Genomic DNA, 11,589 nt, shown 5'->3' on the forward strand with positions numbered 1-11,589 from the left:
TATGTAAGTTTGTTTGTTTGTTTTATCTATATAACTATAGAACTATTGAATTAAATACATACAAAAAGGATAAAATAAAATAATAATATTAAATAAATTTTTTTTTATAGTTAAAACTAAAAACTAAATTTAAATTCAATGAACACTTACAAAATTTTGTATTGTTTTTTTTTTATTCAATATTTTGCAAACAATTAGATCTAAATATGATAAATTAATATAGAAATAAAATAAAATTTCAAAATGTTTAGGGAAGGCGAAAAATCAACAAAAAAAAAAAAAGAACTAGAAAACAACTCAAATTATGAAAAAGTAAACAAACGTTAAAAATTAAGAATTTTGTGATTGTTTGTTTAGAGGAAAGAAATATTCGATGGTTAAGAGTTTGTTTTTGGAAATAATACTAAATAAATGACACCAATTTCAATTATTGTCACTAAAACTAGCCGGATTTAAAAAGAACTTTAAATCAATTTAAAATATTTAATTAAAATCTTAAAAATCTATGAAAAGCTCTAAGAAAATAAAGGCGAGTTTAAAATTGTATTTGTTTAAAAGGGTCGTGGTAAGGTTTTAAACTAAAAATATAAATTAAATAATTCAGTTTAATTATAAATATATTATTAACAAAATATTTAAATACAAAACGAGTTGGTTTGGTTTTTTTTTTCAATTTCATACACTTTGCAGCTGTGTGTGTACGAAACTGGGATGTTATCATGTATGGACTTTAAAAAGTTTGCATTTATGACGCTTTAGTTTTAGAGTTTGGTTGTGTTTTTTCTTTTAATTCAATTAACAGTCTTTTTTACATTATAGGGGCTATCATGGCCTGGGGACTAGCAGCAACCACACTATTACCTAAAGTCGGCGGGCGGCAGAGGAGGCGGAGGTTTATGTTGCTGATGTTGAGGATGATGATGTTGATGTTGTGGATGCAGCGGCGCATGCGGGTGAGGATTATGATGATGTTGATGCTGCTGCTGCTGGTGGTGGTGATGGTGCTGATGATGTAACATGTGCTCTTTATCCTTAGAGTGTGAATTACCCGGCATTGGCGGTGGTGGATGCATGGTGTGTGTTGCAGCAGGACCCATAAAGAAGCCGCTATTCATGGGCCTTTGACCATAGCCGCCATGAAAACCTGGTGGTGGTTGTGGCATAGCTGCATATGGTGAACCACCTCCATGTGCATTATAGCTGTTATCGGGAGGCATACCTGGAGGCATTAAATTTGGTGGTGGCATATTATATTGTGGATGTCTCATACCCGCCATGCCGTGCGGTAAGTTTGCCATATTTGGTGGTGGGTTTTGCATATGAGGCGGTACTGCGCTGGCTCTTGTTAAGGGTGAAGGTGGTAGACGCATGAAATATTAATGCGCATACCCACAAACCTATAGGTGAAGGCGGATGTCTTATGGCCGGTCCATGCAAAGGAGACATTTGCGGTGATGTTGAGTGGGTGCAAAATGTAAACCACTGGTTTATTTAAAGCCATTAAGGGCGATTGCTGTGAGTTGGGACTTTCTCTTTTTGGATCTGCCAACATTTTTGGCGAATTCAGAGCGTTTTCATTTCTACCCACACGATTTAAAGCTGCCAATGTAGTTAATTCCTTTTTAGTAGCTGCTGCACTACCTTGCAAATTAAGATTAGGTGAACGATTAGCAGCATTATTCGCTGTAGTTCCAATACCAGCTGCAGGGGTGCCTGCTCCCGGTGGTACACATTTTGGATTTAACAGTCTGGGTGGTATGGGTTTTTCCAATTGTGAAACATACATTGAGTGTACCACCGAATCGAAATGGAAATACACCAAAGGTACTGGAGTTGGTGGCCTTAAATATATGGGTTGTTCTAGATTTGCCGGTGGCATGTTGAGGGCGGTGGTGGTGGTGGTAATTTTTCTAAAGCTGCATCTATTTTCGGTTTGCGTAGCTTAAGTTTTAGTTTATCCTCTCCTAGCTCACGTGCGGCCGGCACATCAATGCCTCGCTTTTTACGCAGACGTAATACTTTTTTGCGTATTTTATATTCTATAAGTTTGCGATCTTCATCATCACTATCACGGCTGGGATAAATGCCATCTTCAAAGTAGACCTTTTTCTTTTCTTGTTTGCTGTGGAAAGGAGACAGATAAAGAATGATAAAGATATGAGTTTCAGTTTCGAGTTCAAATCCTATTCAGAGTAGGAAAATACAAGAAAGTTATTTTAAAGAAACGTAGCAGTATGAGGCTACGACCTGTAAGGTAGGGACAATCTGGACGTCACGGTCTGGGTGGAAGATGTTGGGGAGTTGGACAGTACATGACATGTTACCCTTACTGTTCTTCATGCCAGAATTGTTGAGCTTGACGGTCAGGTACTGAACGAAGTAAACATAGAGGGCCTTCTGAAGGGTAGAGTCAAAGTGACTCCTTTGGTGAAACCAGTGCGACACAGAAGTTGGGGGAAATTATCTCTGTCGGATAACAATGATCTTACTAAGGCTAAGGAATCAAGATTGGACATTGGAGAGAATACACTCCACAGGTCGTTGCCGTAGAGCAGAAGCCTAGCGATCCTCCATGAGATAACAAAATGCAGGCCGAACAAAGAATGAGAATGCAAGAAACTGTACTTTGAGGTATCTCGCCTTTCTGTTTAAGATGGTTAAGGCCGATTCCTCAACGTTTTCATGATAGTCTTCTTTCCAGAGGGCACCGACAAAGAGTTGAAAAATTTTTAAAGACCGCAACGTCACCTACTCATTACTAGGTAATTCATTGCTAACTGTCTAGCTAAAATACTTCAACAACTAAACAACTTTAAAAACAAGCTATGATATTTAATTTAAAGTATACTACTTACTCTGTTTTCTCCGCTGCCTCGGAACGTTTTTAAAATGCTTCTCATTACATTTTCACCGCCACGATTTAGTTTCATTACGGCTGACTTAACATGACGATTATTGACTTCATCTTTCCATGATATTGAAGAGGAAATTTTATCAATATGACTTTTAATGCTGTCAGCCAAAGTTGGTGAAGTTTTCAATTTCTGACTTTGTAGAGGAGATTGAGCAGTTTCCACATTTGAGGGTACAATTTCCAAAACATTACCCTTTTGGACAGCCACCGGAGCTTTTGGTAATTCTTTGAGCACTGGATTGCTAGGTTGATGCGACATGTTGAAATCGTTATAATAAAAATTGTTCGGTGGCAGAGGTGATGATGGCCCTGCGACACCACTATTTATAGTGGGTATATTGGAGTAAGCAGGTGAATGTGGCTGTTGCTGTAGATGTGGAGGCATGTTGGGATGATGGGGGTGGGTGGCATGTTGTAGGTTATGGGGGTTAGGTTGTGTTATAGCATGATGTGACTCGTGTGTTGATGGCATTAGGGGGTACATATGGATTTGGATAATAACCCATATTATTAGCTGGATCTGTCATGGGTTGTGGTGGTATAGACATATAAGCTGCACCACCATATTGAGCATAGTTTGTGTAACCTTCATAACCAGCTGGTGGTGTATCGCCTCCAGTACCCGGTGCATTGAGTACAATATTTATGCGTGCATCCAATGATATACGATTAGGTGAAACATTGTAATAGTAAGATGAAGCTTGTGATGCTACACCCGCCGCCAAAGAGTCTGGTCCATAGTACTGAGGATGTGGTGAAATGGAAGAGTGCCTTTCAAAACTACTATCACGTCTATATCTATGATCATCATATCTATGCGAGGGTGGAGAATCGGGAGATCTTGGCGATCGGGGTGAACGTGGTGATAAGGGCGATTGTGGTGATCGAGGCGAACGTGGAGATCGGGGAGATCTCGGTCTTCGCGGTGAAGCTGGAGATCGTGAACGCCTTGGGGAACTGGGTGAATCCGCTGGAGACAAACTGCGACGCATGGGCGGTGAAGGTGGTTTAAATGGCAGGGGTGATCTTGAGTAAGGATCCGGACTGTAGGAACGTCTTCTAGGTGGCGGAGTTCTCGGAGATCTAGGTCTTGCTTGTGGTGATCTGGGTGATCTTGAGCGTGAACCACGATATCTTGCAAACTTTTTGTAATGCGGTTGCAAATCCTGCTGCTGCCCCCGCTTGCGGCGAAAGGGACTTCCCTCTTTAGCACGCCTATTGCCAAATTGACGCAGAGGACTGCGAGAACGAGATCTCCGATTAGAAACACGAAATCTGCCACCAGCAGCTCCTCTTCGAGGCGGTGAACCATGACGTATACCACCACCCATTCCTCTACGTGGAGGACTTATCGATAGAGATCTGCCACGGCCTCTACGCTGAGGACTAAAGCGATTTCTAGAAGTAGATCTGCGATTACGTTCTCTGTAATTGCTGGGTGATCTTGGTCTCTCACGACTGCCTGCATACAACGGAGAACGTCTGTGACGATGAGAATCTCTAGTGCGTGATTCCTTCGACTCTTTAGTTTCCATCATAGGCTTAACTATGGCCACTTCTTTGACTGGTTTAACTAGCTTTTCAGTGAAATCTATTTCATCTTTATCCTCCGACGGTTTCTTTTCGGTTTCCTCATTTAACGCTACATTAAATATGGCTGGTTTGGAGGGTAATTTCATGGGAGAAATTGTCAATTTAATGGCTTCACGATTAGCATCAAATATTTTATTTGGTTCTTCGGGGGGGTGGCGGTGGTGGCAGTAGATCATAATCACTGGTCGGTAGAGCGGGTACAAACTCTCCGACTGTTTTTGCAGCAACAGTAGTTGTGGGCTTTTCAGCGGCTGGCGTGTTCTTGGCGTATTTCTGTAAAATGATTTTCTTTTCTTGCAAGAATAACATTTCCATTTTATGCAATTCCTCACTGATTTCATCATTGGAATCATAATTGGCTCGCATCATTTGTATGCGCGATAAGTTCGCTTCCAGATTCTTAAGTTTTTTGAAATCTTTGGCTACATCTGATTTAGGAGTGGATTTTTGAGAGATGGGCGTTGGTGGAGTTTGTGTTATAAGAAAATTCTTTTGTAGAGGCGAAGGGGACGGTGTTCGCGGTTCTCTTTCCACTATGGGAGATTTAGTGGTAATGGTTTCCATATCTTTTGAGTTTTTGTCCACAACTGGGGAATTTATAGATGTTATATCTTCCTCAAGTTTAATTTTCTTTATTAAAGGTTTTTTCAGATTTTTTAAATTCGTCACCATCATTGCTGTCATCCGAAGAAGAATCTGATGAAGATGAGCTTGAAGAAGAAGAATTTGTTTCCGATGATGATGAAGAAGAAGAGGAGGTTGTTGATGAAGTGGAGGTGGATGATGTAGATAAAGGATCTTCACCTTGATTTTGTGTTTGATTTATATCATCACATGAAACATCTGCTTGTTGTGCAGTATCTTCCTCATTTGTGGGTTTTTGTTCTTTATTATTAGATTTCATGTTGACTCCAGAAGCCTCTACACTTTTTATAAATTGATCATATAATTCCTGCATGCCAAATAGTTCTGGTTTTTTAGCCTCCTGGCTGTCTTTAGTTTGTTTGTCATTCTCCTCTTGTAACTTTTTAGGTTCTAAAATTACTGACGGTTTTTTCAGCAAGCCCAATGGGGGTGTCAAAGGCAGTGTATCGTCTTCAGTTTTCTGTTCACTTTCTTTAGTTTTTGTCTCCGTTTCATTGTGTTTTTGCAATAAATCCTTCGGGGGACTGGGATTAACGAAACGTGTGACGAATGAATCTTCTTCTGTTATATCAGGTGAGGATTTTCTTGGTGTAGAGATATCAGTGGGCATATTTGAATTCATATCAAGATCTACATCTTCATCATTTTCCCAATTATCCATATAATCATCGGTTGTCGGGACTATCTTCTTTATCACTGGGTGATTTCAGGTTTTTAAATGAATCATTAGTCTCCTCATCATCGCCCATAATGAAATCATCTTCATTGCCCTCTTCCGGAAACAAAAATTCAGTTTGGGTAAATGAAAGTGGCCTCTTCTTGGCGGCCGGCTTAACAGGAGATTTAGATTTCTTCGTTTCCTTCAGGGGTGCTTTTTCTTGACCCCTGTCTTGGCTTTTATTTGATTTAGGTGGTGGCGTTGTTGATTTTAACTCCACTGTTACAGTTTTTTCATTCTGTTTAGTTTTTGTTTGTACTGTCTTTTTCTTTGTCACTTTTACGTTTAGGCGTTAGAGAACGTTTACGTTTAGTTTTCAATTCTGGTGTCTTTTCTCTCTTTTTATCTTTACGTTCTCGATCCTTAGAGTTAAGAGAATCTAAAGATCCTTTTACATCCCGTTCACCAGATTTTGAACGATTGAGTATAGTTGAAGCGGAACTACTGGCACTAATTCGACGTTTAGAGGATATTCTACTAGAACTGTAACCAGAACTATCGCCTCGTTTGTGATCCTTAGAAAGACGTCGTTTTGTCATAAAATCACGTTCACGACTTTTGGTTCGCGTACGGCGTCGCGAATCAATTTTGCCAAAGAATCTATCACGTGATATGGATCTTTTAAAGGGATTACGATAAGTAGACAAAACTTCTTTGCGTGTTTTATCTTTCTCATAACCCTTCTCACTATGACGCGTTTTATCCTTGTCGTTATCATAGCTTTTGGTTTTCTTATCATCTTTTTTCTCATCTTTGGATTTATCTTTAGAGGATGTTGATGATTTATCCTTAAGTTTAACATCCTTTTCCTCTCTTTGCTTAGAAGCATCTCGGGGTTTCTCTTTATCTTTATCAAGATCTTTGGATGTTTTAATAGGATCCTTATCTTTATATGCCTTGGGTTTTTCTTTTGCTGTAGAACTCTCCTCTTTTTGAATTATTGTTGTTGCCGAATCGGCTATCTTATTTTATTAGTTTCTTCTAATGTTTTTTGTTCAATGACTTTGTTTAATTCTCTTTCGGGTGTTGATTTTTCCTTTGTACTTTGATATTTTTGTGTTTTCTTCATTAACATTTCTTTAGCCGCTTCTATGGCCTCCAATTTGATATCATCTTGTTGTAATAGTTTATCTATACGTTTTTGTATTTCCAAAGCATTCTGTAATGAGGAAGATTTTTGCAATTTGTTTTCATTTAGGGTCGGCAAGGGTGGTGTCACACTACCCTCTTCTGCTGGTTTCTTTTCTACGGATTTTTCATTTAATACGGAAGTACCAGGTGTAGTCGGGGGTGATTCAGCAAATATATCAAAAGCTGCTGGCAATTCACCTTTGTTAGCCACCTGACTTTCTTTTGATTTCTCTTGTACTTTTTCCATTTCTTCTTCTACAGGTTCCACTTTTATAATTAAAGGTTTCACCTTTAGAGTTAAATCTCTATTTTCAATTCAGTGGTTTCAATTTTTTCTTTTTTAATATTTTCCACTTTATTTCGTATTTCCTCTTCATTGGGCATTTTTTCCCCCAGGTCTTTCTCTGGATGCTCCTCTTTCTCTAACCCATCCCGCAAATTCTGATTTGTTATCTCTGTATCCTCTGAAGAATGTTCGTGTTGCTGCTGCTGCGTGGGTGTTGATCTATTCGATGATCCATAGGATTTACGTATTTTTTCAATTTTTCTTCTACTCGATTTATTTGATGTTTTCTTATGTTTCCCTGTTAGCGATGATGTAGACAGGGTTTTCCGATGCCTTTTTGATTTTTTAGAATCTTTTGTTTTATGTTTTTTCGACTTTTTCTTTTCTTTCGAGAGTGATTTGTGCTTTTTTGTCTTTTTTACGTATTTGTTTCATGTTGATTATGTTTATGATGATCATCATCATCTTGTTTATTATCAGCTTCTGGGCTCTCATCATTCCAATCTTCTTCTGATGGCTCTTTATTTGAACTGTGTGGGTTTTGCGTCTGAATAAGCGTTATGGAATTTATTGTGTTCTCTATTATATTTAAATGCATACGATAAGGTTGGGTTTACATGGGGGGCCAGCGGGGGGAAGGAGAAAAGAAGAAAAGTGAAAAGGGGAAGGCGAAGGAGAAAGCAGAAGAAACCAGCGGGGGAGGCGGCGAAAGGGGCAGAGGAAGAGGGGGAGAGCGGCGAGCGAGGCGTAGGCGAGCGAGCGAGCGAGCGAGCGAGGAGCGAGCGAGCGAGAGAGGAGCGAGCGAGGAGCGAGCGAGCGAGCGAGCGAGCGAGCGAGCAGCGAGCGAGCGAGCGAGCGAGCGAGCGGAGCGAGCGACCGAGCGAGCGAGCGAGCGAGCGAGCGAGCGAGGAGCGAGCGAGCGAGCGAGCGAGCGAGCGAGCGAGCGAGCGAGCGAGCGAGCGAGCGAGCGAGCGAGCGAGCTAGGAGCGAGCGAGCGAGCGAGCGAGCGAGCGAGCGAGCGAGCGAGCGAGCGAGCGAGCGAGCGAGCGAGCGAGCGAGCGAGCTAGCGAGCGAGCGAGCGAGCGAGCGAGCGAGCGAGCGAGCGAGCGAGCGAGCGAGCGAGCGAGGAGCGAGCGAGCGAGCGAGCGAGCGAGCGAGCGAGCGAGCGAGCGAGCGAGCAGCGAGCGAGCGAGCGAGCGAGCGAGCGAGCGAGCGAGCGAGCGAGCGAGCGAGCGAGCGAGCGAGCGAGCGAGCGAGCGAGCGAGCGAGCGAGCGAGCGAGCGAGCGAGCGAGCGAGCGAGCGAGCGAGCGAGCGAGCGAGCGAGCGAGCGAGCGAGCGAGCGAGCGAGCGAGCGAGCGAGCGAGCGAGCGAGCGAGCGAGCGAGCGAGCGAGCGAGCGAGCGAGCGAGCGAGCGAGCGAGCGAGCGAGCGAGCGAGCGAGCGAGCGAGCGAGCGAGCGAGCGAGCGAGCGAGCGAGCGAGCGAGCGAGCGAGAGAGCGAGCGAGCGAGCGAGGAGCGAGCGAGCGAGCGAGCGAGCGAGCGAGCGAGCGAGCAGCGAGCGGAGCGAGCGAGCGAGCGAGCGAGCGAGCTAGCGAGCGAGCGAGCGAGAGAGCGAGCGAGCGAGCGAGCGAGCGAGCGAGCGAGCGAGAGGAGCGAGCGAGCGAGCGAGGCGAGCGAGCGAGCGAGCGAGCGAGCGAGCGAGAGAGCGAGCGCGAGCGAGCGAGCGAGCGAGCGCGAGCGAGCGAGCGAGCGAGAGAGCGAGCGAGACGAGCGAGCGAGCGAGAGAGCGAGCGAGCTAGACGAGCGAGCGAGGACGAGCTATCTAGCGAGCGAGCTAGCGAGCGAGCTATCTATCTATCTATCTATCTATCTATCTATCTATCTATATATCTATCTATCTATCTATCTATCTATCTATATCTATCTATCTATCATCTCTATCTATCTATCTGATCTATCTACTATCTACTAATCTAAATAATTTAGTTTCTCTTCCAAAATAAAGTCATTTAAAGACTTTACTTTTTTGCATTCTTTTTAATAAATAAACACTGTCAACTTCTTTAGCTGTCAACTTCTTTAGCTTATTGTTTTGCAAAATGAGTCCAAAATTATTATTAAAATATATAAAAAACTCACTGTAAATCCGCAGATGGTGGCCGTATAGGTGAATGGCCACGATTAGGTGGCGGTGTATGGTGGTGATGATGATGACGTTGTTGCTGAAGACCATGCGAACCATGAGGAACATTAAATTAGGAGCTGCACCGCCACTATTACCAACGCCTGCAAAAAAGGGTGGACGAAAACCTTGGAAGGGCATACGACCACCACGCATACCACCACGACCTCTTGGTATAAAACCACCACCACGTCCATGCGAAAAGTCAGGGCGGGGAGCACGCATGAAAGGATTCATAGGACGGAAACCACCCATAAATGCTTCTGTTAAAATATGAGGAGGCGGTAAATGTGGTGGATAACGTGTTGCTGGCATAGAAGGTATGGCAATGGCAGAATTTAATATATTGCCCTGTTTTTCGCTAACATGCTCATCATCATCTTCGGCGCCGGAAGAACATAAACCTTCGCTTTCTTCCGATTCAGTGGCCTTTTTAATTTTACGCTTTTTACTTTGAGCTGTTTCAGTATTATCTTCATCGCCGCTTATTAAGGCTTTATCTGCTGCCTTTTGGGCTAAAGATTAAATAATAAAATTTTTTATAATTATTTTAAATTTATAAATAAAAAACACTTACCCTTTTTTAATTTCTTTAGTTTCTTACGCTCTTCTTTAGCCTTACGCTTACGCTCTAATTCCAAATCTGTTTCTCCTGATTGCCTACGCTTTTCAGCCTCCAATTTACGTTTCTCTACTTCCTCTTTACGCCTCTTGGCATCTAATTCTAAAATTGCACGTACTTTTTCCTCACAAGCTTCCGCTTCCATTTGTGATACAGTTTTTTAAAGCTTTAGCCAATGTATCCTTGGATAATTGCTTAGCCGGTGGCTCTGGTCGTTCCTGGGCCAAACGTGAAGGTGTATGTTCCTTAACCGTGGCTGGACTAGAACCGGGCGGAGGTGTTTTTACCTCTCCCGGTTCTAAACTACTATCGCCACCTTGCATATCGTCTAGAAAACCGAATGTCAATTTGGCTACACCCTCTTCAGACACTTTGATGTCGTTTTTTCCGTTATTACCAGCGGCCACTACATTCACGACCTCCAAATCGACCGCAATGCTGCTGTTATTAGTGTCGGCGGCCACCTCTGCTGCATTCTCTACAAAAACGCTGTCGAAATCTTTTGTGTCCGATTCCGTCATGTAGTTTTCTTTATATTAATAACAATTTCTTATCTTTTAAATCCTTTACTTATTATTATTAGTACTTAAACAAAAAAATCATCGTTTTTCAACTTACACAATTCACTGTTTTATCATTTTTTATTTTTTTCTGTATTTTTTATGGGTATTTTATTTTGGTTTAATTTTGTTCATTCAAAACTTGAGTGTTCCAACCACACTACACACATTTAGTAATAGTTATTGCTTATTTATCATCAACCTCATCATCGTGATCACCATCATCATCATTATCATCTTCACCTCAATATGTACAATATAAATTTTCCAAGTGCACAAAATATACGGAGTGTAGTTGTGTGTCTCGACCAGTGTGGTTACAAAAAAAAATCAATCAATTATGTAGCAGTAGAGAGTAGACCGTGCACGAGTTAGAGAATTTTTCATTAGCAATTTTAAGTGCTTAAATCACAGTTTTCTAATAAAATTTCATATTTTAAGTGTAATTAAGTTTGTAAATTTCATTTTTCTATAAAATTTATGTTATTTAATAGGTTTGTGGGGGATGATATTGTAATTTGAAAACTTATCAAAATTAATCGCGTCTAAAAAATTTCTGCTACTTTTAATGATTCTTCTTCTTTTTTTATGTGCATGTATAGAAAAGCAACAACAAATTAAAACCCCCAATTGTCATATTGTAATATATTCAAAAGCTTAATGTTATGAAATAATGCAATAGGCATACTTTTAGGAGGAAATGTATTGAATTGTAGAACATATACAAAAGCAAAATGTTATAAAATAAATATTGTTGCCTTATTTTAGGAGAAAAAAAAACTATTTATGGATAAGGATAATTCGAAGAACCCGTTTTTATTCCTCAGACTTGTTTTTGTACTATTATTTAGTAGACTTGGTGTTATTTCAGACACTATGTCCTATTCTATCAGTGTTGTCAGACAAATTTTGACTCATGCCCCCAATCTTAGGCTAGA

General features: G+C 41.4%; 1 protein-coding gene across 1 annotated transcript; it reads right to left on the bottom strand.

Moving 5' to 3' along the window:
* Nucleotides 1–427: 427 nt before the first annotated feature.
* On the bottom strand, nt 428–11,231 carry LOC119615214 (serine/arginine repetitive matrix protein 2). The gene is given in 20 exon segments (XM_037971294.1): nt 428–1,375; nt 1,378–1,398; nt 1,401–1,458; nt 1,460–1,878; nt 1,881–2,122; nt 2,490–2,494; nt 2,856–3,383; nt 3,385–4,657; nt 4,659–5,134; nt 5,136–5,825; nt 5,827–6,117; nt 6,119–6,828; nt 6,831–7,307; nt 7,310–7,706; nt 7,709–7,862; nt 7,864–7,917; nt 9,430–9,527; nt 9,530–9,984; nt 10,047–10,251; nt 10,253–11,231. Coding segments are annotated over 20 exon segments (7,431 nt in total). The 5' UTR covers nt 10,613–11,231; the 3' UTR covers nt 428–857.
* Nucleotides 11,232–11,589: the final 358 nt, after the last annotated feature.

This window comes from Lucilia sericata, unplaced genomic scaffold (genome assembly GCF_015586225.1).
Source record: "Lucilia sericata isolate MDLA Ls3-8-SP2 unplaced genomic scaffold, ASM1558622v1 Contig004466F_arrow, whole genome shotgun sequence".
In the NCBI taxonomy this organism is placed as follows: domain Eukaryota; kingdom Metazoa; phylum Arthropoda; class Insecta; order Diptera; family Calliphoridae; genus Lucilia; species Lucilia sericata.